Consider the following 21,372-nt stretch of genomic DNA (forward strand, 5'->3'; position numbering starts at 1 on the left):
GCCTTTCCCTACACCCATCTACACCCTACACCCATCTACCCCTGTACACCCATCTAGCCATCTATCCCCCTACACCCATCTAGCCTTTCCCTACACCCATCTACACCCTACACCCATCTATCCTCCTACACCCATCTAGCCATTCCTTACACCCATCTACACCCTACACCCATCTACCCCTGTACACCCATCTAGCCATCTATCCCCCTACACCCATCTAGCCTTTCCCTACACCCATCTACACCCTACACCCATCTATCCTCCTACACCCATCTAGCCATTCCTTACACCCATCTACACCCTACACCCATCTATCCCCTGTACACCTATCTAGCCATCTATCCCCCTAGACCTATCTAGCCATTCCTTACACCCATCTATCCTCCTACACCTATCTACCCCTGTACACCCATCTAGCCATTCCTTACACCCATCTACACCCTACACCCATCTATCCCCCTACACCCATCTAGCCTTTCCCTACACCCTACACCCATCTACCCCTGTACACCCATCTAGCCATCTATCCCCCTACACCCATCTAGCCTTTCCCTACACCCATCTACACCCTACACCCATCTAGCCATCTATCCCCCTACACCCATCTAGCCATTCCCTATACCCATCTACACCCTACACCCATCTATCCCCCTATACCCATCTAGCCATTCCTTACACCCATCTACACCCTACACCCATCTATCCCCTGTACACCTATCTAGCCATCTATCCCCCTAGACCTATCTAGCCATTCCTTACACCCATCTATCCTCCTACACCTATCTACCCCTGTACACCCATCTAGCCATTCCTTACACCCATCTACACCCTACACCCATCTATCCCCCTACACCCATCTACCCCTCTACCTACTCAGCCATCTATCCCCCTACATCCATCTAGCCATTCCTTACACCCATCTATCCCTATACACCCATCTACCTGTGTACACCCATCTAGCCATCTTGCCCCCTACACCTATCTGACCTTTCCCTACACCCATCTACACCCTACACCCATCGAGCCATCTATCCCCTACACCCATCTACCCGTGTACACTCATCTAGCCATCTACCCCCCTACACCCATCTAGCCATTCCCTACACCCATCTAGCCATTCCTTACACCCATCTACACCCTACACCCATCTATCCCCCTACACCCATCTAGCCATTCCCTACACCCATCTACACCCTACACCCATCTATCCCCCTACACCCATCTAGCCTTTCCCTACACCCATCTATCCTCCTACACCTATCTACCCCTGTACACCCATCTAGCCATCTATCCCCCTACACCCATCTATCCCTATACACCCATCTATCTGTGTACACCCATCTAGCCATCTTGCCCCCTACACCTATCTAGCCTTTCCCTACACCCATCTACACCCTACACCCATCTATCCCCCTACACCTATCTACCCCTGTACACCCATCTAGCCATCCCTTATACCCATCTACCCCTGTACACCCATCTAGCCATCTATCCCCCTACACCCATCTATCCCTGTACACCCATCTAGCCATCTACCCCTGTACACCCATCTATCCCCCTTCACCCATTTACCCCTATACACCCATCTAGCCATCTATCCCCCTACACCCATCTATCCCTGTACACCCATCTAGCCATCTGTCCCCCTACACCCATCTATCCATTCCCTACACCCATCTACACCCTACACTCATCTATTCCCATCTATCCCCATGCACCCATCTATGCATCTATTTCCCCATAAACCCATCTATCCCCCTACACCCACCCATCTATTCATCTATCCCTCTATATCCATCTATCTCCATACATCCCCGTATCTATCTATTTAGCCCTCTACACCCAACAATCCATCTATCCCCCTACACCCACTCATCTATCCATCTACCCCCATACACCCCTGTATCTATCTGTCTATTGCCAGAACCTGGCAAGGGGTGACAGAGGATGGATCACTTGATGATTCCCTGCTCTGTTCATTTCCTCTGGGGCACCTGGCATTGGCCACTGTCGGGAGACAGGACACTGGGCTAGATGGACCTTTCGGCCATTCTTATGTTAGGCAGGAGCAGAGCCCCACGCTGAGCAATACGCGGGGGGGGGGGTGCATAGCCCTCGCCCCCTCCCCGCACGGGGCTGGGAGGAGAAAGGGGCGCCCCTCACCGCGGCACCCAGAGAAGAAATGCCAGGTGGGGGCAGGCTGGAGTCCGTGGGTCTGCCCGGGAAGCCGAGGATTTGCCGGAGAAGGGGGCGCAGGACAGACAAGGGAAGCTCTCAGCCGGGGGCGGGCGGAACTGGGAACCCCCCACAAACACCCCCCCACCCCAACACATACACACACACACACACAGGGGTTACCGCTGCGCCTCGGGGGGGAGGGCTCGCTCCAGAGATCTGCATTGTGGGAGGGGGATACACGGAATAACCCCGCCACTTCGAGGGGGGTGTCCTCCCTTTCTCCTCCCCCCTCCGGCGCCTGGGCTTTCCCCAGGGCGCAAGCAGCCAGCTCTGGGGAGGAGCGTGGGTTCCTCTCCGGCCCCGCCGGAAGGGGGCGCAGGGCGAGTCCTAGCGGCGGGGGGACTGATGACGGGGGGGGCGCAGGGCGCAGGCGCTGGCCTCCCCATATAACATATAAACGCTGGGCCAGAGGAGACGCGGGGGTCCATGGGGGTCCCCTACCCGGACAACTAGGGTGGGGACCTATGGGGCAGGTCTGGAGGGAGTCCCGCAGGAGGGGGGTGGTGCTGATCTCGCGGGGCAGGTCCTGAGTGTTGGGGCGGGGAAGGGGAATCCCGGGCGCTAGGCGGGTCGGGGGGGCGCTAGGGGAAAGCTGGTGGGTCACTTTTGGCGAGCTGGGCTTTCTGGGTCTGCCCATCCGCCGTGTCAGACACAGCCCCCGCCGATCCCCCAAAAACACTCGGGGTTGCACGAGGACATCGCTGGAGCGGTGGCAGGGGGCGCCCACGACCCGCCCACCGGATGCCTGGAGGGGGACGGCTAGGGGGGTCCCCTCCCTCTATGGATCAGTGCGGGGGAAGATTTGGTGGAGAGCGAGCCCTGGAGAGTCTCCCCCTTCCCCCCGCCGCTTGTCTGCGCGAGTTTTAGGGATGCCTACCCTGGTCTCATCTGAAAATAGCTCACCCCCTTGTGCGCCTTTCCTGCTCTCTGGCTGCGCACTATTTTCAGATGAGCCACCATCCCCCAGTGTTTGCGACGAAGGGGGTGTGTTTCCTGGATCTGTAGCCCGAGGCAAATTTTTTTGGCCCAAGGGCCACATCGGGGTTGTAAAACTGTATGGAGGGCCTGGTGGGGACGGCTGTGTCCCCCCAAACAGCCTGTCCCCTGCCCCCTATCCTCCCCCTCCCTCTTCCCACTCCCGACTGCCCCTCTCAGAACCCCCGACCCATCCGACCCCGCTGCTCCTTGTCCTCTGACTGCCCCTCCTGGGACCCCTGCCCCAATTGCCCCCTCCCGGGAGCCCCAACCCATCCAAACCCCCCCCCACTCCCCACCTCCTGACTGCCCTGACCCCTATCCACACCGCTGCCCCCTGACAGGCCCCCCAGGACCCCACCCCCATCCAACTCCCCCCACTCCCTGCCCCCTTACCATGCCGCTCAGAGCAACAGGAACTCACAGCCCTACTGCCCAGAGCCCTGACGGGGGTGGGGGGCAAGCTGAGGCTGCGGGGGAGGGGGGACGGTGGGGGAGGGGCTGGGAGCTCAGGGGCAGGGCAGGACAGGACAGTCCCATGGGCCGTACTTTGCCCATCTCTGGTCCAGCCCCAGGATTCCAGATGCATCAGAGCCACCCCCCAGCCACCCCCACCTCCACCCCCCAGCGCCGAGACCGGCCTCACCTCATTGCACTGCGCCGGAGGGCACTGGAGATGGTTCTGCACCCCCCGTAACCCTGCCGGTGCCCCTCACTCCTGACCCACAGCTCCTGCTAGCCCAGCCCTGCTCCCCCACCCCCAGCTCTACCAGTGCCCCCCACTCCTGACCCACAGCCCCTGCTAGCCCAGCTCCCCCCAGCCCTGCTGGTGCCCCTCACTCCCGATCCGCAGCCCCTGCCAGCCCAGCCCTGCTCCCCCACCCCCAGCTCTGCCGGTGCCCATGCACCAGAGCTCCAGGCCACAAGACACGTGGGAGCCCAAAATAGCCCAACCCCCGCCCCTCCCCCACCTCCTGCCTGGTGGGGCTGAGGCCCAGGCACTAAAAATACCCCCCCTGCCCCCACAAACACACCAGGAATGGGGGGCATCAGCAGGGCTGGGGGGGCAGGGCTGGGCGAGCAGGGACTGTGGGTCGGGAGTGAGGGGCACCAGCAGAGCTGGGGGCAGCAGGGTTGGGCTAGTAGGGGCTGCGGGTTGGGAGTGAGGGGCACTGGCAGGGCTGGGCTAGCAGGGGCTGCGGGTCAGGAGTGAAGGGCACTGGCAAGGGTGGCCAGCAAAGCAGGTCCGCGGTGCTGAGGTCAGGCTGGGGGGCACAGCTCCCACCAAGCCCCACACAGTCATCGTCCTGGCTGGATCCGAGTCCCTGATTCTGGGGATGTACGTATGCAAGGGGGGGTGCCCCGTGCAAGGCTGCGGAGCATTGGGGGGGCACTAGGCCGAGGCCTGGTACATAGACTCGTGGGGCAGAAAAGGATGTGGGGGGTCACTGGGTGGGGTCCGCCCCAGGCCCCCCTCTGTGCCGAAGCAGGACCAAGCAAATCTGGCCCAGCCCTGACAGGGGTGTGTCCAACCTGGCTGGGGACCCCAGAGCTCCCCCTCCCTTAGCATTCACTGTTAGGAAAACTTGCCGGCCAAACCTGCCCCGCTGCAGATCGCGGCCGTGGCGTCTCATCCTGCCGTCAGTGGGCACCGAGACCCGCTGGTCACCAGTCCCCGCAGAGAACCTGCGACAGATTCGCAGACCGGATCCAGATCCGGAGCCCTCCCCCTTTGTCCTCTCCCAAGGCTCAGCTAGAAGATTTGCTCCCGCAGCTGCGTTACACCGCCAGGAGGGAGCTCGCCCGTCGCCATAATCAAACCAGCTCTCTGCCCCCGAGCGCTTACGGCAAAACTTATATCGCTCGGGGTGGGGTGTTTTCTCTTCATGCCTCAGCGAGAAAAGTTTTGCCGAGATAAGTGCGAGTGTCGGCGCGGGGCTGGGCGAGACCGTGGTCCCCTCCAGTCCTACACCCACTCAGGGGGGGTCCCCCCTTGCCTCGGCAGGCAGGTTTGCTAAACCTTTGGTCGGTTTTGGTTGCTCTTCTCTGGACTCCCAAGACCCAGTGCCCCGAACCGGACATGCTCCTCGAGCCGAGCAGGACAAGGAGCTCCCGTGTTTTGCAGCCACACGCCGGGTACGACAGCCCAGCTTCTTGGCACCACGGTGACTCACTTCCAGCTGTGATTCGCCCGGACTCCGGGGTCCCGGTTCTGCCGCCCGGCTCCCTCACCAGGCCTCCATTTGCAGGTGGGCACCGGATGCCTCCTTCCTTCCCCGTGGCGTTTGGCTGGATCGTGTCGATTTCACGCCTAGGGCTCCAGGAGCCTTTCAAGGGCTCGGCCCAGACGCCAGAGTGTTTCTGGTCCCGGTGCTGCTAACCCCACGGCCGCGCCAGGGCCAGCTGGGCGAAACGGGGGGTCTCCTCTCCACACAGGAGTCCCCCGCCTCCCCGGAGGGGTCATCATCTAACAGGGACAGAGCTGTGTGCTCCTGGCCTGGGGGGTCCCCACCCAATGCACAGCCACAGATGGAGCAGGACCAACCCCCCAGCCGCCAGCACCCCTGTCTAGTGAGGGTGGGGGTGAATCCTCCCCCTGGTAACCCACAGGCAGTGCAAAATCTCCCTGCTCCCCCCCCCCCGACCCCGGGCACAGAACTGTCCCAGGGAAAGATGGAGCAACTCTGCCCCAGGTGGTGAACCGCACCCAATGAAAGGGCCCTGCCATGAACCAGACACTTCTCCTTCAAACCGCCCCCCGCAACAAATGAGTGTTAATTAAAGAATGCCCTCCCCCGAGCCAGCATAGAACCCAGGAGTCCTGGCTCCCAGCTCCCCTGCTCTAACTACTAGACCCCACTCCCCTCCCAGAGCCGGGGAGAGAACCCAGGAGTCCTGGGTCCCAGCCCCACCCCCACTCTAACCACCAGACCCCACATGCCTCCCAGAGCTGGGGAGAGAACCCAGGAGTCCTGGCTCCCAGCCCTGCCCCCAGCTCTAACCACTAGACTCCACCCCCCTCCCAGAGCTGGGGAGAGATCCCAGGAGTCCTGGCTTCCAGCCCCCCGTCCCCGCTCTTTGCAAGCCAGGGTGGGTGGGGCAGCAGGGGGCAGTGTCTTGCTGTGGGGGGGCAGGGGAGGGGGGTCCGGGACACACCAGGCCCAGCCGTCACCTCTCACCAGGTTTATTGTTAAGGTCACATTAGCAGCAGCTCTGAGTTCCAGGGAGGCTATTGCAGAATGTTATGGACAGAGCCCTGCCCGCCCCCCGCCTGGGACGCTGGGTGCCCTGGCCTAGAGCTGGGGGGGGGTCTATGGCTTTTCCAGGGCGGTTTCCACTTGGTCAGGTGGGCCGGGGGGGTTGGGTTGGGTTTTCTGTTTGTTTTCCCACATACACACAGGCCGGGTCATCGGGGGACGGATGGACAGAGAAACACAGACGGACAAAGGTACAGACATGCGGGGGGGGGGGGGGGGGGGGACAGACCTGGACTGGGTGTCTGGGTTCTCCGAGACGGACTCCCCCACACCACCGTCCCTACACTCTCTTGGGGGGGGCATCCAGATGCCTGGGTTCTCCTCCCCCTCCACACCCACCCACCACGGCCAGGGGGGAATGGAGGGCAGACATGTTCATGCAAACCACCGAGAAACAAGTTGTGGAGGAGAGACACATTCCTGCCCCCTCAAGTCCATAGCAAGCATGAAGTCCCCGGGGGGGGGGGCTGACCCCCGTTTCAGTCGGGAAGCCAGGTGCTTTGGGGGTCACTGCAGACAGCCCTGCCCCCCCCAGATGAGTCAGTCTTTGGGAGGTGACGCAGCCACCACACAGTGCAGGGGTCTCCTCTCAGCACTGGGGGAGGCAGCAGGAGCTGATGGTCGGTTGAGTGTGGGGGGTGGGGGGGGAATGAGGCAACAGGCCCTTCCTCTTCAGGATGAAAGGCAGCTCCCCGGACACCTGGGTTCACAGTGCGTGGGTGCGGCTAAAGCCAGGCGACCGGGCCCCCCAGGAGGGGCAGGGGGTGTGGCCCCCCCCCATCCCACAACATGCAGGTCACTGAGTAGAGGGGGGCCAGCCTGTGCCCTCCCCTGCAAACCAGCTCCAGGGAGGGAGGGGCGTTGGGAGACAGCTCAGTCCTGGCTTCTCCTATGGCTTAGAGAAAAGATGACCCCCCCCCCGCCACAGTCTCCCCCTCAAACACACACGCAGCTCCTGACAGCGCCTCCCCCTGGACACGGAGAAGAGAGCAGAGCCAGAGAGACCAGCCACGATCCTGGGGAGGGAGAGAGAGAGAATCCACTCAGCTCTGCCAGTGCCCCTCACTCCCGACCCGTAGCCCCCCAGCCCTGCCGGTGCCCCTCACTCCTGACCCGCAGCCGCCCCAGCCCTGCCGGTGCCCCTCACTCTCAACCAGCAGCCCCTGCTAGCCTAGCCCTGGGCTCCCCCCAGGTCTGCTGGTGCCCTTCACTCCTGACCTGCAGCCCCCTGTTAGCCCAGCCCTGGGCCCCACCCCCAGCCCTGCCGGTGCCCCTCACCCCTGACCCGCAGCCCCTGCTAGCCCAGCCCTGGGACCCCCCAGCTCTGCCAGTGCCCCTCACTCCCGACCTGCAGCCCCCTGTTAGCCCAGCCCTGGGTTCCCCCCAGCCCTGCCGGTGCCCCTCACCCCCGACCCGCAGCCCCTGCTAGCCCAGCCCTGGGACCCCCCAGCCCTGCCGGTGCCCCTCACTCCCGACTCGCAGCCCCCACTAGCCTGGATACTCACGGCCCTTGGGGGTCTTGGGGGTGGCTAGTCCGATGGGACACTCTGCACTACAATGCTGGGCTTGTCGCGCTGGGTGCTTTTGGAGATGTAGCTGTTGAGGGTTTTCTCCTGGGGGGGGGCATTGGGGTCAGAGATGGCACCAGCCCCTTTCTCCCAAGCCCCCCTCCGAGCTCCACAATCCCCCTAGCATCCCTCCCTGACCCTTTCCCCATGGTATGGCCCTGCCCGTCCACCGCCCCTCTGCCCCATAGATGACCCCTCCCCGACCCCAAAGCCCCCCGTCACTCCCCCAGCCCATCTCCCCTGCACCCCCAGGGCCACCCCATGTGCCCCCAATGCCCCACAGCACAACCCACCTCTCCCCTGCCCCCTCCCCAACCCCATTACCTCCACCAACTGGTGCCAGTGCTCGATGGGTTTGCGGGGGTTGGCCAACATCTCGGCCCAGTGCTCCCGGCCCGGACCCTCGGCGTCACTCCCCACCCGGCACATCCCGATCACCTCGTTGTGCCCGATGCTGGGAGAGAGACCAACTGGTCAATGCTGGACCCCTCCCCTGCCATGGGGACCCGGAGCCGGAGAGAGAACCCAGGAGTCCTGGTTCCGAGCCCCCCCTGCTCTAACCACTAGCCCCCACTCCCCTCCCAGAGCCAGAGGTGGAACCCAGGAGTCCTGGTTCCGAGACCCCCCTGCTCTAACCACTAGCCCCCACTCCCCTCCCAGAGCCAGAGGTGGAACCCAGGAGTCCTGGTTCCGAGCCCCCCCTGCTCTAACCACCAGCCCCCACTCCCCTCCCAGAGCCAGAGGTGGAACCCAGGAGTCCTGGCTCCCGCCCCCCAGCGAGTGGCCGTGCTCCGGGCTCACCAGTCGTAGTCCATGACGGTGATGGTGAGGCTGACGTGCTCGGCGCTCTCGTGCGGGATGTCGAAGACGAGGGCCTCGTTGTAGCTGGGATTCAGGGTGTTCTTCTTGATGGACGTCTTGCGTTTCTTCAGCCGCCGCCCCTCGCACATGAGCGAGGCCTTGACGTAGGGGTCTGGGGCGGGGGGATCAGATATGGCCCAGATGGGGAGTGCCAGCAGCCCCCCTCCCCAGCCACCCCTTCGGTGCCTCCCCCAGCCCAAAAGCAGCCCCATCTCCCACCTCCTGTAGCACCCACAGCCCCGCCCCAGCACAGCCCTGCCCTCCCCCAGCCCCCTCACTCCCCCGAGTGCAGACCCCAGGCCCCTGACCTGAGAAGCCGGTCAGGTCCATGGCTTTGAGGTTGGAGGCCCGGATGATGGTCACGGTCAGGCGGCCGGCGGTGGGCAGGTAACAGAGGGAGAAATTCACCTCCCCCAGGTCGGCCTTCTCCTGTTGGGAGGGGGGTGGGTGAGTGACCCCAGGCGCCGGCAGCCACTGCTTTCCCCAGCCTGAATATTTCATGGCCTTTTACCAGGCTGGAGCCACTTCCTGCCCATGAATATTAATGCCCGTCTGGCCTCGGGCACCAGCCCAGCCCGCGTGTTACAGCCCCTGGCACCCGGCCACCACCGGCCCCCGGGAACGGGCCACGAAGCGAGAGGCAGAGAAATGACTGGCCAGATTTCCTGAGTCAGAGCTGACCCCAACGCGGTGCCCCTCACTCCCGACCCGTAGCCCCCTGGCAGCCCAGCCCTGCCGGTGCCCCTCACTCCCGACCTGCAGCCCCCTGCCAGCCTGGCCCCAGGCTCCCCCAGCCCTGCCGGTGCCCCTCACTCCCGACCTGCAGCCCCCTGCCAGCCCAGCCCCTACACCAGCCCTGCCGGTGCCCCTCACTCCCGACCTGCAGCCCCCTGCCAGCCTGGCCCTGCCAATGCCCGTCACTCCTGACCTGCAGCCCCCTGCCAGCCCGCCCCCTCCACCAGCCCTGCAGGTGCCCCTCGCTCCCCAGGGGGTGGTCTCCCCTCAGCTTCTGCACTGGCTCTGCCCCCCAGAGCGGCGCTAGGAGGCGCTGTGCTGCAGGGGTGGATGCTGCCCCATGGCCTCCGTGGTGGGTTGTAGGGCCGGAGCTGTAGGGAGCAGGACCAGGGACTGTCTGGGGCTGGTTCCCAGCTCACCCTGTTTGGATGCTGGGGCTGGAGCTAGAGCAGTGAGTGGATTTTCTGGTGGGGAGGGCGTGGGGGAGGGGGAGACAGTAGAAGTCGTAGCTCCTCACCACCACCACCCCAGGGACCAACACAGCACCACGGGGGAGGGGCAGGGCGCACACACACACCCCGACCTGCTCCTTACCCTCCCCGGCCCTTTCCCTCACCTGAAAATCAGCTGACTTCCAGCATCTCAAACCCCAAACAGCCTCCAATTGATGACAATTGGATTTGATACTGGAGAGCGAGCGCATTATGGGACAATAATAAAGGCAGGGTGGGGGCAGGGCTGGGCTAAGAGGGGGCTGTGGGTCAGGAGTGAGGGGCACAGGCAGGGCTGGGGGGAGCTCAGGGATGGGCTATGCAGGTCAGGAGTGAGGGGCACCGGCAGGGCTGGGGTCAGAGGGGGCTGCGGGTCAGGAGTCAGGGGCACCGGCAGAGCAGGGGGGAGTCCAGGCCTGGGCTGGCAGGGGGCTGCGGGTTGGGAGTGAGGGGCACCAGCAGGGCTGGGGGGTCAGGGCTGGGCTAGGAGGGGGCTGAGGGTCGGGAGTGAGGGGCACTGGCAGAGCTGGGGGGGGGCAGGGTTGGGCTAGCAGGGGCTGCGGATTGGGAGTGAGGGGCACTGGCAGGGCTTGGGGGGCAGGGCTGGGCTAGCAGGGGGCTGCGGGTCAGGAGTGAGGGGCACCGGCAGAGCTGGGGGGGCAGGGCTGGGCTAGCAGGGGCTGCGGATAGGGAGTGAGGGGCACTGGCAGGGCTTGGGGGGCAGGGCTGGGCTAGGAGGGGGCAGCGGGTCGGGAGTGAGGGTTACCAGCAGAGCCAGGGGGAGCCCAGGGCTGGGGTCAGAGGGGGCTGCGGGTCAGGAGTGAGGGACACCGGCAGAGCAGGGGGGAGCCCTGGGCTGGGCTAGGAGGGGGCTGTGGGTCGGGAGTGTCGAGCAGCCGCTCTGGGTGGGGGAGGGGCACGCACATACCTGGCTGCTCTAATTACCCGACAGTTTCATGAACAACAAATTCAGCTGAAATATTCAAACATACCCAGGCCGGAAATCCAGGCAGAATTGGGTTGAAGGCACCAGGAGCTGGTGGAGGGGCAGAGGTGGGTGCTGTAGGGGAAGGGCAGGATCCAAGGGGAAGCTGGATGGAGGGTTGTTAGATACCACGGCCCTCGCCAAGCTGGGACCCCACCCCCAACTCGAGGAGCCTCCTACCCAAGATTGCATGTCTCCCGCCCTGGCCTGGGCCCCATCCCATCTCCCTGGGGTCTCGGCGCACTGGCCTCCAGGGGGTCCCTCCAGACTAGCCACCTGCTTCCACTCCGGCAGCTCCAGCAGGATGGCTGGGTGTGCGGACGGGGGGCTGGGCTGGACAGGGGTGTGGGCTTGGGTAGAGGGGCTGGACTGGAGAGATGGATCAAATCGAGTTGGTTTGAGCGTTGGATGTTGGGTTTGAGTTGAAGTGGGCTGACACGGGGTTGAGGTTGAGTTGGGTCAGTCTCCTCTATGCCCCCCTTTCCCCAAGGGGTCTCACCCATCGAGGTGGCCTGCAGGATGCCCCTCCAGATGGGTTCTGCTGCCGCATCTGAAGCAGGTTGTGGTTGGGGGTTGAGTTGAGAGTTGAGTGCAGCTTAGAGTGCAACTGAATTGAGTTGGGTTGGGCTGAGTTAAGGTTGGGTTTGGGTTGAGAACTGGAGTTGAATTGAGAGTTGAGTCTGGGCTGGATTGAGATGAGTTGGGGTTGAATTTGGATTGGGCTGATTTAAGGTTGAGCTGAACTGGGATGGGTCGGGTTTGGGTTGGGATAAGGTCCCGTTGGGACTGAATTTGGATTAGGCTGATTTAAGGTTGAGTTGAACTGGGATGGGTTGGGTTTGCGTTGGGTTAAATTCGGGTTGGGGTGAAGAGTTGAGCTGAATTGAGATGGACAGGGGCTGAGATAACGATTGGATCAGCCTCCCGCCGCTCGCCCTTCCCACAACCCCCCCGTGATCTCACTCACCGAGCTGCCCTCCAGGATATCCCTCCAGATGGGCACCTCCTCATCCCGCTCCGCCATCTCCAGCAAGTTGTCCAGCACCACCTGCCCGATGAGGTCGTGGCGGGAGAAGCGGTCGAAGTCGTAGACACTGAAGTGCAGCTTGCGTCCCGGCAGCTCGGCGAAGGGGACATTGAAGTTGAAGGTCTCGTTGAAGACGGGGTTGAGCGTCTTGCGGTGCACCTTGGTCTGGAATTTCTTCTTGCGGTCGGGCAGCAAGTACATCTTGACGTAGGGGTCGGAGAAGCCGTTGGCGTCCTTGGCCGGCAGGTCCAGCGCCCGCAGGATCTTCACCACCAGCTGCTCGGAGGCGTAGGCGTAGCGCAGGGCGAAGCAGATGCGCCCGCAGGGAGGACCCTCCGCCTTACGGTGCTCCGCCTCGCCCGCCCGCTGCTTGTACAGCTCCGGCTTGATCTGACCGATGCTGGTGGCCTGCTCCGGCTTGTCCTCCCCACCGTGGCCGACCACCTCCGGGCTGGAGAGCTGCTGGGTCAAGGGGCGCGGCAGGGTGTTGTACCTGCGAGGGGTCGGGAGTTGGGAGGGGCGTACCGAGACATGGGGACCCCCCAACCCACCTGGAACAGGAGCTATGGGGCTGGGAGAGCGGGTATTTCCCCTGAATGCACTCCCCCAGGAGCCCCCACACCCCAGGGCTCCCCTTGTGAAACCCCAGCTACGCCACTGGCCCCCCGAGACAGAGCTCCCCTTCGGTTCCCCCTCCCATGCCAGGCCCTCTCCTGCTGCCCCCTAGTGGGAGACGAGAGCGGCGCCGGGCCTCACCTGGGGGCGGGCGCCAGGGTGGCCACCTGCTGGTGGGAGTGCGCATTGGGCATACCGCCGCCCTCCTTGGGGCCGACCTGCCCCTCCACCGGCAGGTCGGGCGAGGTCTGGCTCAGCTTGAGGGTGGCCTCGGGGTAGGAGTCCATGTCGAGGTAGGAGCGTTCGGGCATCTCGGGGCCCAGCTCGACCCGCTCCACCAGCAGGTCGCCGTAGGGTGAGTGGTGCAGGTGGCCGTGGAGGCCGTGGTCCTTGCGCGGCGCCGGCGAGGCCCCCTTGTCCCGCCAGGGGATCCAGCAGAGCTTCCAAGAGACAAAGAGCGAGACGCCGAGCAGCACAATGCCGCAGAAGGTGACGATGACGGAGAGCAGGCTGACGGAGATGTCTGTGTGGGGCAGAAGCTGTGAGCGGCGGGAGGGGACATGGGAGAGGCAGGCTGGAGACCCCGTCCTCCCACTGGTACCCCAGACCCCTGGACACAAACACAGAGCCATGCCCCCACCCCTAGTATCCTACCACCACCACCTGGAACATAAACACAACTACATCCCCCTGTAATATCCCATCACGGCCTGGAACGTAGACACAACCACGTCCCCCTGTAATATCCCATCACAGCCCTGGAACATAGACACGACCACATCCCCTGTAATATATCATCAACCCCTGAAACGTAGACACGACCACATCCCCTGTAATATATCATCAACCCCTGAAACGTAGACACAACCATGTCCCCCTGTAATATCCCATCACAGCCCTGGAACATAGACACCACCACGTCCCCCTGTAATATCCCATCACCCCCTGAAACGTAGACATGACCACGTCCCCCTATAATATCCCATCACCATGTGGAACATAGACATGACCACGTTGTCCCCCTGCAATATACCATCACTGCCTGGAACATAAACACGACCACATCCCCTGTAATATCCCATCACCCCCTGGAACGTAGACACAACCATGTCCCCCTGTAATATGCCATCACCGCCAGGAACGTAGACACACCACGTCACCCTGTAATATCCAATCACCCCCTGGAACATAGACACGATCACGTCACCCTGTTATATGCCATCACCGCCAGGAACGTAGACACAACCACGTCCCCCTGCAATATGCCATCACCGCCTGGAACGTAGACACGACCACATCCCCCTGTAATATCCAATCACGGCCTGGAACATAGACACGACCACGTTCCCCTGCAATATACCATCACCCCCTGGAAGGTAGACACGACCATGTCCCCCTGTAATATCCCATCACCGCGTGGAACATAGGCACGACCACGTCCCCTGTAATATCTCATCACCCCCTGGAACATAGACACAACCACGTCCCCCTGTAATATCCAATCACCCCCTGGAACGTAGACACGATCACGTCCCCCTGTAATATCCCATCACGGCCTGGAACGTAGACACGACCATGTCCCCCTGTAATATCCCATCACCGCGTGGAACATAGGCACGACCACGTCCCCTGTAATATCTCATCACCCCCTGGAACACAGACACAACCACGTCCCCCTGTAATATCCAATCACCCCCTGGAACGTAGACACGATCACGTCCCCCTGTAATATCCCATCATGGCCTGGAACGTAGACACGACCACGTCCCCCTGTAATATCCAGTCACCCCCTGGAACACAGACACGACCACGTCCCCCTGTAATATCCCATCACCCCCTGGAACGTAGACATGACCACGTCCCCTGTAATATCCCATCACCCCCTGCAACGTAGACACGACCACGCCCCCTGTAATATCCCATCACCCCCTGGAACGTAGACATGACCACGTCCCCTGTAATATCCCATCACCCCCTGCAACGTAGACACGACCACGCCCCCTGTAATATCCCATCACCCCCTGGAACGTAGACACGACCACGTCCCCCTGTAATATCCAATCACTGCGTGGAACATAGGCACGACCACGTCCCCTGTAATATCTCATCACCCCCTGGAACATAGACACGACCACGTCCCCCTGTAATATCCAATCACCCCCTGGAACGTAGACACAACCACGTCCCCCTGTAATATCCCATCACGGCCTGGAACGTAGACACGACCACATCTCCTGTAATATCCAGTCACCCCCTGGAACACAGACACGACCACGTCCCCCTGTAATATCCCATCACCCCCTGGAACGTAGACATGACCACGTCCCCTGTAATATCCCATCACCCCCTGCAACGTAGACACGACCACGCCCCCTGTAATATCCCATCACCCCCTGGAACGTAGACACGACCACGTCCCCTGTAATATCCCATCAACCCCTGGAACGTAGACACGACCACGTCCCCCTGTAATATCCCAACACCCCCTGGAACGTAGACACGACCACGTCCCCTGTAATATCTCATCACCCCCTGGAACGTAGACACGACCACGCCCCCTGTAATATCCCATCACCCCCTGGAACATAGACACGACCACGTCCCCCTGTAATATCCCAACACCCCCTGGAACGTAGACACGACCACGTCCCCCTGTAATATCTCATCACCCCCTGGAACGTAGACACGACCACGTCCCCCTGTAATATCCCAACACCCCCTGGAACGTTGACACGAATAGGACCCTGGCACCTTCCCAGCCGTCACCGAATGCAGACGTAACCCCGGCCCCTGCAGCCTGCCCGCGCCCCCGTGCCCTTACCCGAGTCGGTGGGCGGGGGATGCCCCCGGTTCCGCAGCAGGTCGGTGAACTCCAGGCATTTCTCGTGTTGCTCCAGCGCCCGCAGGGAGAAGCAGAGGTCCTTGAGCAGGGTGAGTGCACTGCGACACACGTCCTCCTCGTAGTCACCTGACATGGTGCCACACCATCTGGCCACCGCAGGGAGAGAGCCAGTGAGCTGCCCCCGGGCCGGCCCCCACCAGCCCAGCCGAGAGCCCCAGGCAGCACAGCCGGGGGGCGCACACCCACCCCGCCTCACACACTCGCACAGGCACAAACACAGGCACCTTTGCACACCCATGCCCACACAAACACATGTGCATTTGCACACTCACACCAACACATATGTGTGCACATGCACACCCATGCAAACGTGTATCTACATGCCCATACCCTCGCAAACACATGCATTTGCACACCCATGCACATATCATGTCTGTATTTGCACAAGTGTGCCCATGAATACATGTGCACACGCATACTCGCACAAACATGTGGGTATTTGCACACCTAAATATGTGTATTTGCACGCCCTCACCCACACAAATCCAAGTGCATTTGCACATCCATGCCAGCACACCATGTGGGTTTGCACACCGTGAACATGTGTGCATTTGCGCGCGCTCGCCTGCCCCCCCCCCACACACAAACACCTGCCCATAAGTTTCCACCCACAGGACCATCCAGTCTCACGTGCACTGGCACTTGGTCGCCCTCCTACGGTCTGAAGCAGCTACGCCCACGTGCGAAGCCTTGTGCACTTACACACGGCTTGGGCTCAGCCGCTCACTGCCACACACCAGCTGACTGGACACGCATTCACGCAGAGACACATGGGCACACCCCCCCTCGCCCGCAGACCAGCACGTGCCCCCTCCCGCCCATCCTCCCCAACCCCCCCCCCGCAGGCCGGGTCCCCTCCCCCCTCACCTGCTCAGCAGCCTCCGTCTCCTGCTGGCTCGGGGTGCAAGTGGGGTGGCTGGTCCTGGCAGAACCAGATGCAGGGCGCAGGCCCGGTGAGGGGCTGGGGGTCAGTACCAGTTCCGGGGAGTCTGCGCTAGACGGGGGCAGGCGCCCAGGTCTCCCATGCTGGACGCTGCCAAAGCCATGTGGGGTGGGGGACAGGCCCTCGAGGGTGCCCCCTCCAGGCGGCTCCAGGATCAGTGGTAGAGACCAGCCACCACCATGCTCCACGGGGGGGGGCTCACAGGGCCTGGGGTGCAGGCACCCAGCTGGGAAATCAGGGGCCAGGTGTTTCCATGGGGGTGGGGGGTGGCTGAGAGATTCTTCTCCTGGGGGCAGGGGGTGTTGGTTGGAGCCTTGGTATGGGGGTGGATTGCCCCAGATTCACAGGCACCTGTTGGGGATGGGGGGAGATCATTAGATGGAAGCATCTGCACCCCACCCCCCTCTCCAGACCCCAACCTTCCCACCCCCTCTTCTAGCCCCATGACTCCATCCTCCAGCCTGACCTCTTCTCTCTACCCATATCCCCTCTGGCCCATCCCACCCCTTTCTTCTCTGCCCGGCCCTGGAGACCCTCCCCTCCCCAGAGCCCAAAGTCACGCAGGGTTGGAGAGACAGGAGCTGGGAGCCAGGACTCCTGGGTTCTCTCCCTGGCTCTGGGAGAGGAGTGGGGTCTAGTGGTTAGAGCAGGGGGGCTGGGAGCCAGGACTCCTGGGTTCTCCCCCCGGCTCTGGGAGGGGAGTGGGGGCTGGTGGGTTAGAGCAGGGGAGCTGGGAGCCAGGACTCCTGGGTTCTCCCCTCGGCTCTGGGAGGGGAGTGGGGGCTGGTGGTTAGAGCAGGGGAGCTGGGAGCCAGGACTCCTGGGTTCTCCCCTCGGCTCTGGGAGGGGAGTGGGGGCTGGTGGTTAGAGCGGGGGGGACTGGGAGCCAGGACTCCTGGGTTCTCTCCCCGGCTCTGGGAGGGGAGTGGGGGCTGGTGGTTAGAGCAGGGATGCTGGGAGCCAGGACTCCTGGGTTCTCTCCTGACTCCTGCTGTCAGGGGGACGAGCACTGGCTGTGTCTCCAGAGAGAGACGCCCCCCCTACAGGGTCACTCCCGCTGCCCCCCACCCCCGCAGCAGCCTGGCCACCAACCAGCGCGGTGCCAGCGTAGGTGTCACTGCAGCAGCCACACTGGGCTCCGCTCAGGTTCTCGCCTGCCCTGAATACCAAGTACCAGGCCAGATTCCTCCCCGTCATCGCCCGCTCCAGCCAGCCCCTTCCCCCCCCCCCCAGCGCTCCCTGGTCCCCCCAGCCAGCCTGAGCCCTCCCTGGCTCAGAAGATGGGGGTAAGGCAGAGCTGGGGGGGCCCTGAGGGGGCAGTGGGGCTTGGGTTAAGGACCATATGGGGGGTGTTGGGATCAATGGGGGGGGGAGCCTGGCTGGCACAGAAGCACCAGGCCCGCCCGTGTCGCCATCTTTTCCCCGCCCCTGCCCCAAGGCCAGGCCAGGCAGCTGCTCCTTGTCACATCGCGTCGGGGCGCCTGGCCGGAGCCGCTTCCGCCCGCCAGCGCACACGGCTTGGCCACACTCCCACACGCGTGTGCTGAGACGGGCCGGGAAAGGTGCAATGCACACACACCTACACATCCCTCCGGGGCACGTGCTTGTGTGACATGGGCCAGGAGCCGGGGGGCACCCGCGTGTGAAGCTCGCGAACGCCCCGGCCCCACCCCAGGCCCCGGGCTGGGATTTCTCCGCTCCGGCTCCCCTTGTCAGTCCCACGGCTTCTGCCATCGCTCCCCCTGCACGGTGAGTCACCAGCGCCGCACGGGGGGGGCTTGGCCAGGGAAACCCCTGTAGACAGACGTGGGCAGTCAGAGCAAAGCACAGACACCCCCCCCCCGGCCTCGCCCCCAGGGGTCAGAGATTTAACGCTGCTGCGGATTCGCCTGAGCCCCCAGCGGCTCAGAGGCTGGCCGGGGGTGGGGAGTGCAGGGGGGACGCAAACGGACAGGGGCATGTGTGGAGTGGGGCATGGACGCAGCTCTGCGAGAACCCAGGAGTCCCAGCTCCCAGCCAGCCCCGACTCCAGTAACCAGAGCTGCTGTGGGGCACACCCAGCCATGCCCGGTCAATACGTCGCCTGGCGCCGCCAGGAGCCGTGATCTCACACACACACACACACACACACACACACACACACACACACACACACATCCTCCAGTGGCCCAGCAGTTGGGGGGGGCAGGGTAAGGGCCAACCCCTCCAGCAGCGGGGCCAGAACCGATCCCCAGCGTTCAGGCCTGAGAGGTTCGTAGATAAGGAAGGTCGGGGGGCTGGTGAAAGGCAGCCAGGCCTGGCCGTGGACAGAGTGGCAGGACTCCTGGGTTCTCTCCCCAGCTCTGGGAGGGGAGTGGGGGCTAGGGGGTTAAAACGGGGGGGAGGGGGTGCTCTATGCCTTCCCCACCCCCAGTACTGAACAGTTCCCCTGGCCTGGCGAGTCCCCAGCCCCAGCTCCATGAACAGGCCTCAACCCCTCACAGCAGAGACCTAGGATGCGGCTGTGGGGCCCAGCACCCTCCCGCCATGAGCCAAGAGGGGCAGGTGAGTGCACCCCCCCAGGGCATGTCACCCACTATCCTGCCACACGCCAGCCCCAAGGGGGGTTTCTCTTGCAGGGACCCAACCGGGGAACCCCAGAGCGTGAGCAGCCGGGGTGTCGCACACTCACCCCCTCCCTCTCGCACACCGGCACGCCCTCGCTCTCTCACACACCCAGTGTGAGCAGTGCTGGTGTCACACACGCACACAGAGTCTTTGTCTCGCGTGCAGCCAGCCAGAGCGGTGCTGGTGTCACACACTTGCCGGGGCGCTCGCACACTCACGTCCGGGGCTGGCTCCAGTTCTGCTCCTAATCACATTAGTGTGTTGTTGGCACAACAGCCGCCGGGGAGGCTGCTCCCTTGTCTGAGAACCGCCCCCCCTTCCCCTCGACAGGAGACTGCCTCCTAATTACATCCTGCGCTGGGGGGGAGGGAAGGGGAAGCCCCCTGCACGCAGCTACGCCAGGAGCATCTCCCGCAGCCCCCATTCCTGTACATCTGACCCCCCCCAGGGGCCAGGAGACCTGAGCCCCTCTCCAGCCCCCCTCAGCATTCCTCTCCCCCTCCCACAGCTCCCTCCCCCTGTTCCTGGAGACAAGCGGGAGCACACGGGGTACTAGGAGACTCTGTGTCCCCCTCCCACACATTTCCCAGGTCTTGCCCGAACCCCCACCCAAACCTGCAGACCCACCAGACCCCAGCACCCACTGCCCCATGTCTAGAGAACCTCCAGCCACCCCATCACACTGCTTCTCACTCCTATCCGCTAGAGACCCTGCACCCCCATCCCCCCTCAATGCATCCCCAAATCCTCCCCCTCCTGCACCCCCAGCCCCTCAATGCACCCCTGAATCCTCCCCCTCCAGCACCCCCCTCCTGCAGCCCAGCCCCCTCAATGCACCCCAAAATCCTCCCCCTTCTGTATACCAGCCTCCCTCAATGCACCCCAAAATCCTCCCCCTCCTACACCCCATCTCCCCCTCACAGTATCCCCAAATCCTCCCCTCTCTGCACTCCCAGGCCCCCTCAATGTGCCCCCAAATACTCCCCCTCCTGCAGCCCAGCCCTCTCAATGCACCCCATAATCCTCCCCCTTCTGTATACCAGCCCCCCTCAATGCACCCCCCAAATGCTCCCCTTCCTGCACCCCCCAGCCCTCACCTCAATTCACCCCCTGAATAATCCCCCTCCTATACCCCCAGCCCCTTCAATGCACCCCCAAATCCTCTCCCTCCTACACCCCCAACTCCCCTCACAGTACCCCAAATCCTTCCCTCCCTGCACCCCCAGCGCCCCTCAATGTGCCCCCAAATCCTCCCCTCCCTGCATCCTCTCTCTCTGCCAGCCCAGCTCCCCCCTCAACCCCCTCCTGCACCCCCATCTTCCCCCTCAATGCACCCCAGTTCCCCTCTCCCTGCACCCCTGAAATCTTCCCCTCCTGCACCCCCAGCTACTCCCGCAATGCACCCCCAACTCCCCCCCTGCACCCCATCTCTCTCTGAAAATCCAGCTCCCCCCTGAGCCCCCATCCCTGCGCCCCACGCTGCCCCTTCAGCGCACCCCCAGTCCCCGGGCTGGATTCCCCTCCGGTCCGCTCCGGTCCCTACCTGCCGGGGCCGCCCGCCCCGCCGACCGACCCGAGCCGGCTGCGCGGGGACGATGCGCCTCCGCCCGCCTCCCCCGCGCCTGGGAGCGCAGCAGAGCCGAGCAGGTGCCGGGTCCCCCCGCAAGGCCCGCGCCGGCCGCCAGGGGGCGCCCGCGCCCGGCCGGAGCCGCCGAGAGAAGGGACGGGGGGGCGGGAGCTGCGGAACCCGAACGCTCCAGCCGGGGGGGGGGGGGGGGAGGAGACAGGGGAATGACACGGAGTGGGGGGGTTCCCGTATGCCCGGCCCCCCCACATCCCACCCCAGAGGGGCCGTGTCCTAGCACTGGGATAGGGGTCCCCATATACCCAGCCCCCTGCACCCACCCCAGAGCCAGGCGAGGGGTCCCCTGATACCCAGCCCCCTGCACCCACCCCAGAGCCAGGCGAGGGGTCCCCTGATACCCAGCCCCCTGCACCCCACCCCAGAGCCAGGCGAGGGGTCCCCATATACCCAGCCCCCTGCACCCCAGCCCAGAGCCAGGTGAGGGGTCCCTAGATACCCAGCCCCCTGCACCCACCCCAGAGCCAGGCGAGGGGTCCCCTGATACCCAGCCCCCTGCACCCCAGCCCAGAGCCAGGCGAGGGGT

The 21,372-nt window shown here is 63.5% G+C and overlaps 2 protein-coding genes across 5 annotated transcripts in view; both read right to left on the minus strand.

The window, feature by feature from the left end:
* LRRC4B (leucine rich repeat containing 4B) overlaps window positions 1–3,957 on the minus strand; it is a 45,084-nt gene extending 41,127 nt beyond the window's left edge. The window contains exon 1 of the mRNA XM_050927978.1: window positions 3,860–3,957. The gene's annotated coding sequence lies outside the window, so the exon portion shown is untranslated. The remainder of the gene's footprint in view (window positions 1–3,859) is intronic.
* A 4,032-nt stretch (window positions 3,958–7,989) lies between these two features.
* On the minus strand, window positions 7,990–20,774 carry SYT3 (synaptotagmin 3). Of its 4 annotated transcripts, none has more exons than XM_050928182.1 (10): window positions 20,748–20,774; window positions 19,287–19,448; window positions 16,522–16,948; window positions 15,574–15,740; window positions 12,894–13,275; window positions 12,078–12,630; window positions 9,208–9,328; window positions 8,840–9,011; window positions 8,363–8,492; window positions 7,990–8,083 (listed from the first exon to the last, which is right to left on the minus strand). In XM_050928182.1, exons 4-10 carry the CDS (start codon window positions 15,725–15,727, stop codon window positions 8,000–8,002), a joined length of 1,596 nt encoding a protein of 531 aa, XP_050784139.1. In that variant the 5' UTR covers window positions 15,728–15,740; window positions 16,522–16,948; window positions 19,287–19,448; window positions 20,748–20,774; the 3' UTR covers window positions 7,990–7,999. The 4 variants fall into 4 exon arrangements, with proteins under 4 accessions (XP_050784139.1, XP_050784138.1, XP_050784141.1 ...); XM_050928181.1 differs by having other exon boundaries at window positions 19,269–19,448; XM_050928184.1 differs by lacking the exon at window positions 19,287–19,448.
* Between the last annotated feature and the right edge of the window lie 598 nt (window positions 20,775–21,372).

The sequence above is a fragment of the Gopherus flavomarginatus genome, chromosome 18 (genome assembly GCF_025201925.1).
Source record: "Gopherus flavomarginatus isolate rGopFla2 chromosome 18, rGopFla2.mat.asm, whole genome shotgun sequence".
NCBI classification, from domain to species: domain Eukaryota; kingdom Metazoa; phylum Chordata; order Testudines; family Testudinidae; genus Gopherus; species Gopherus flavomarginatus.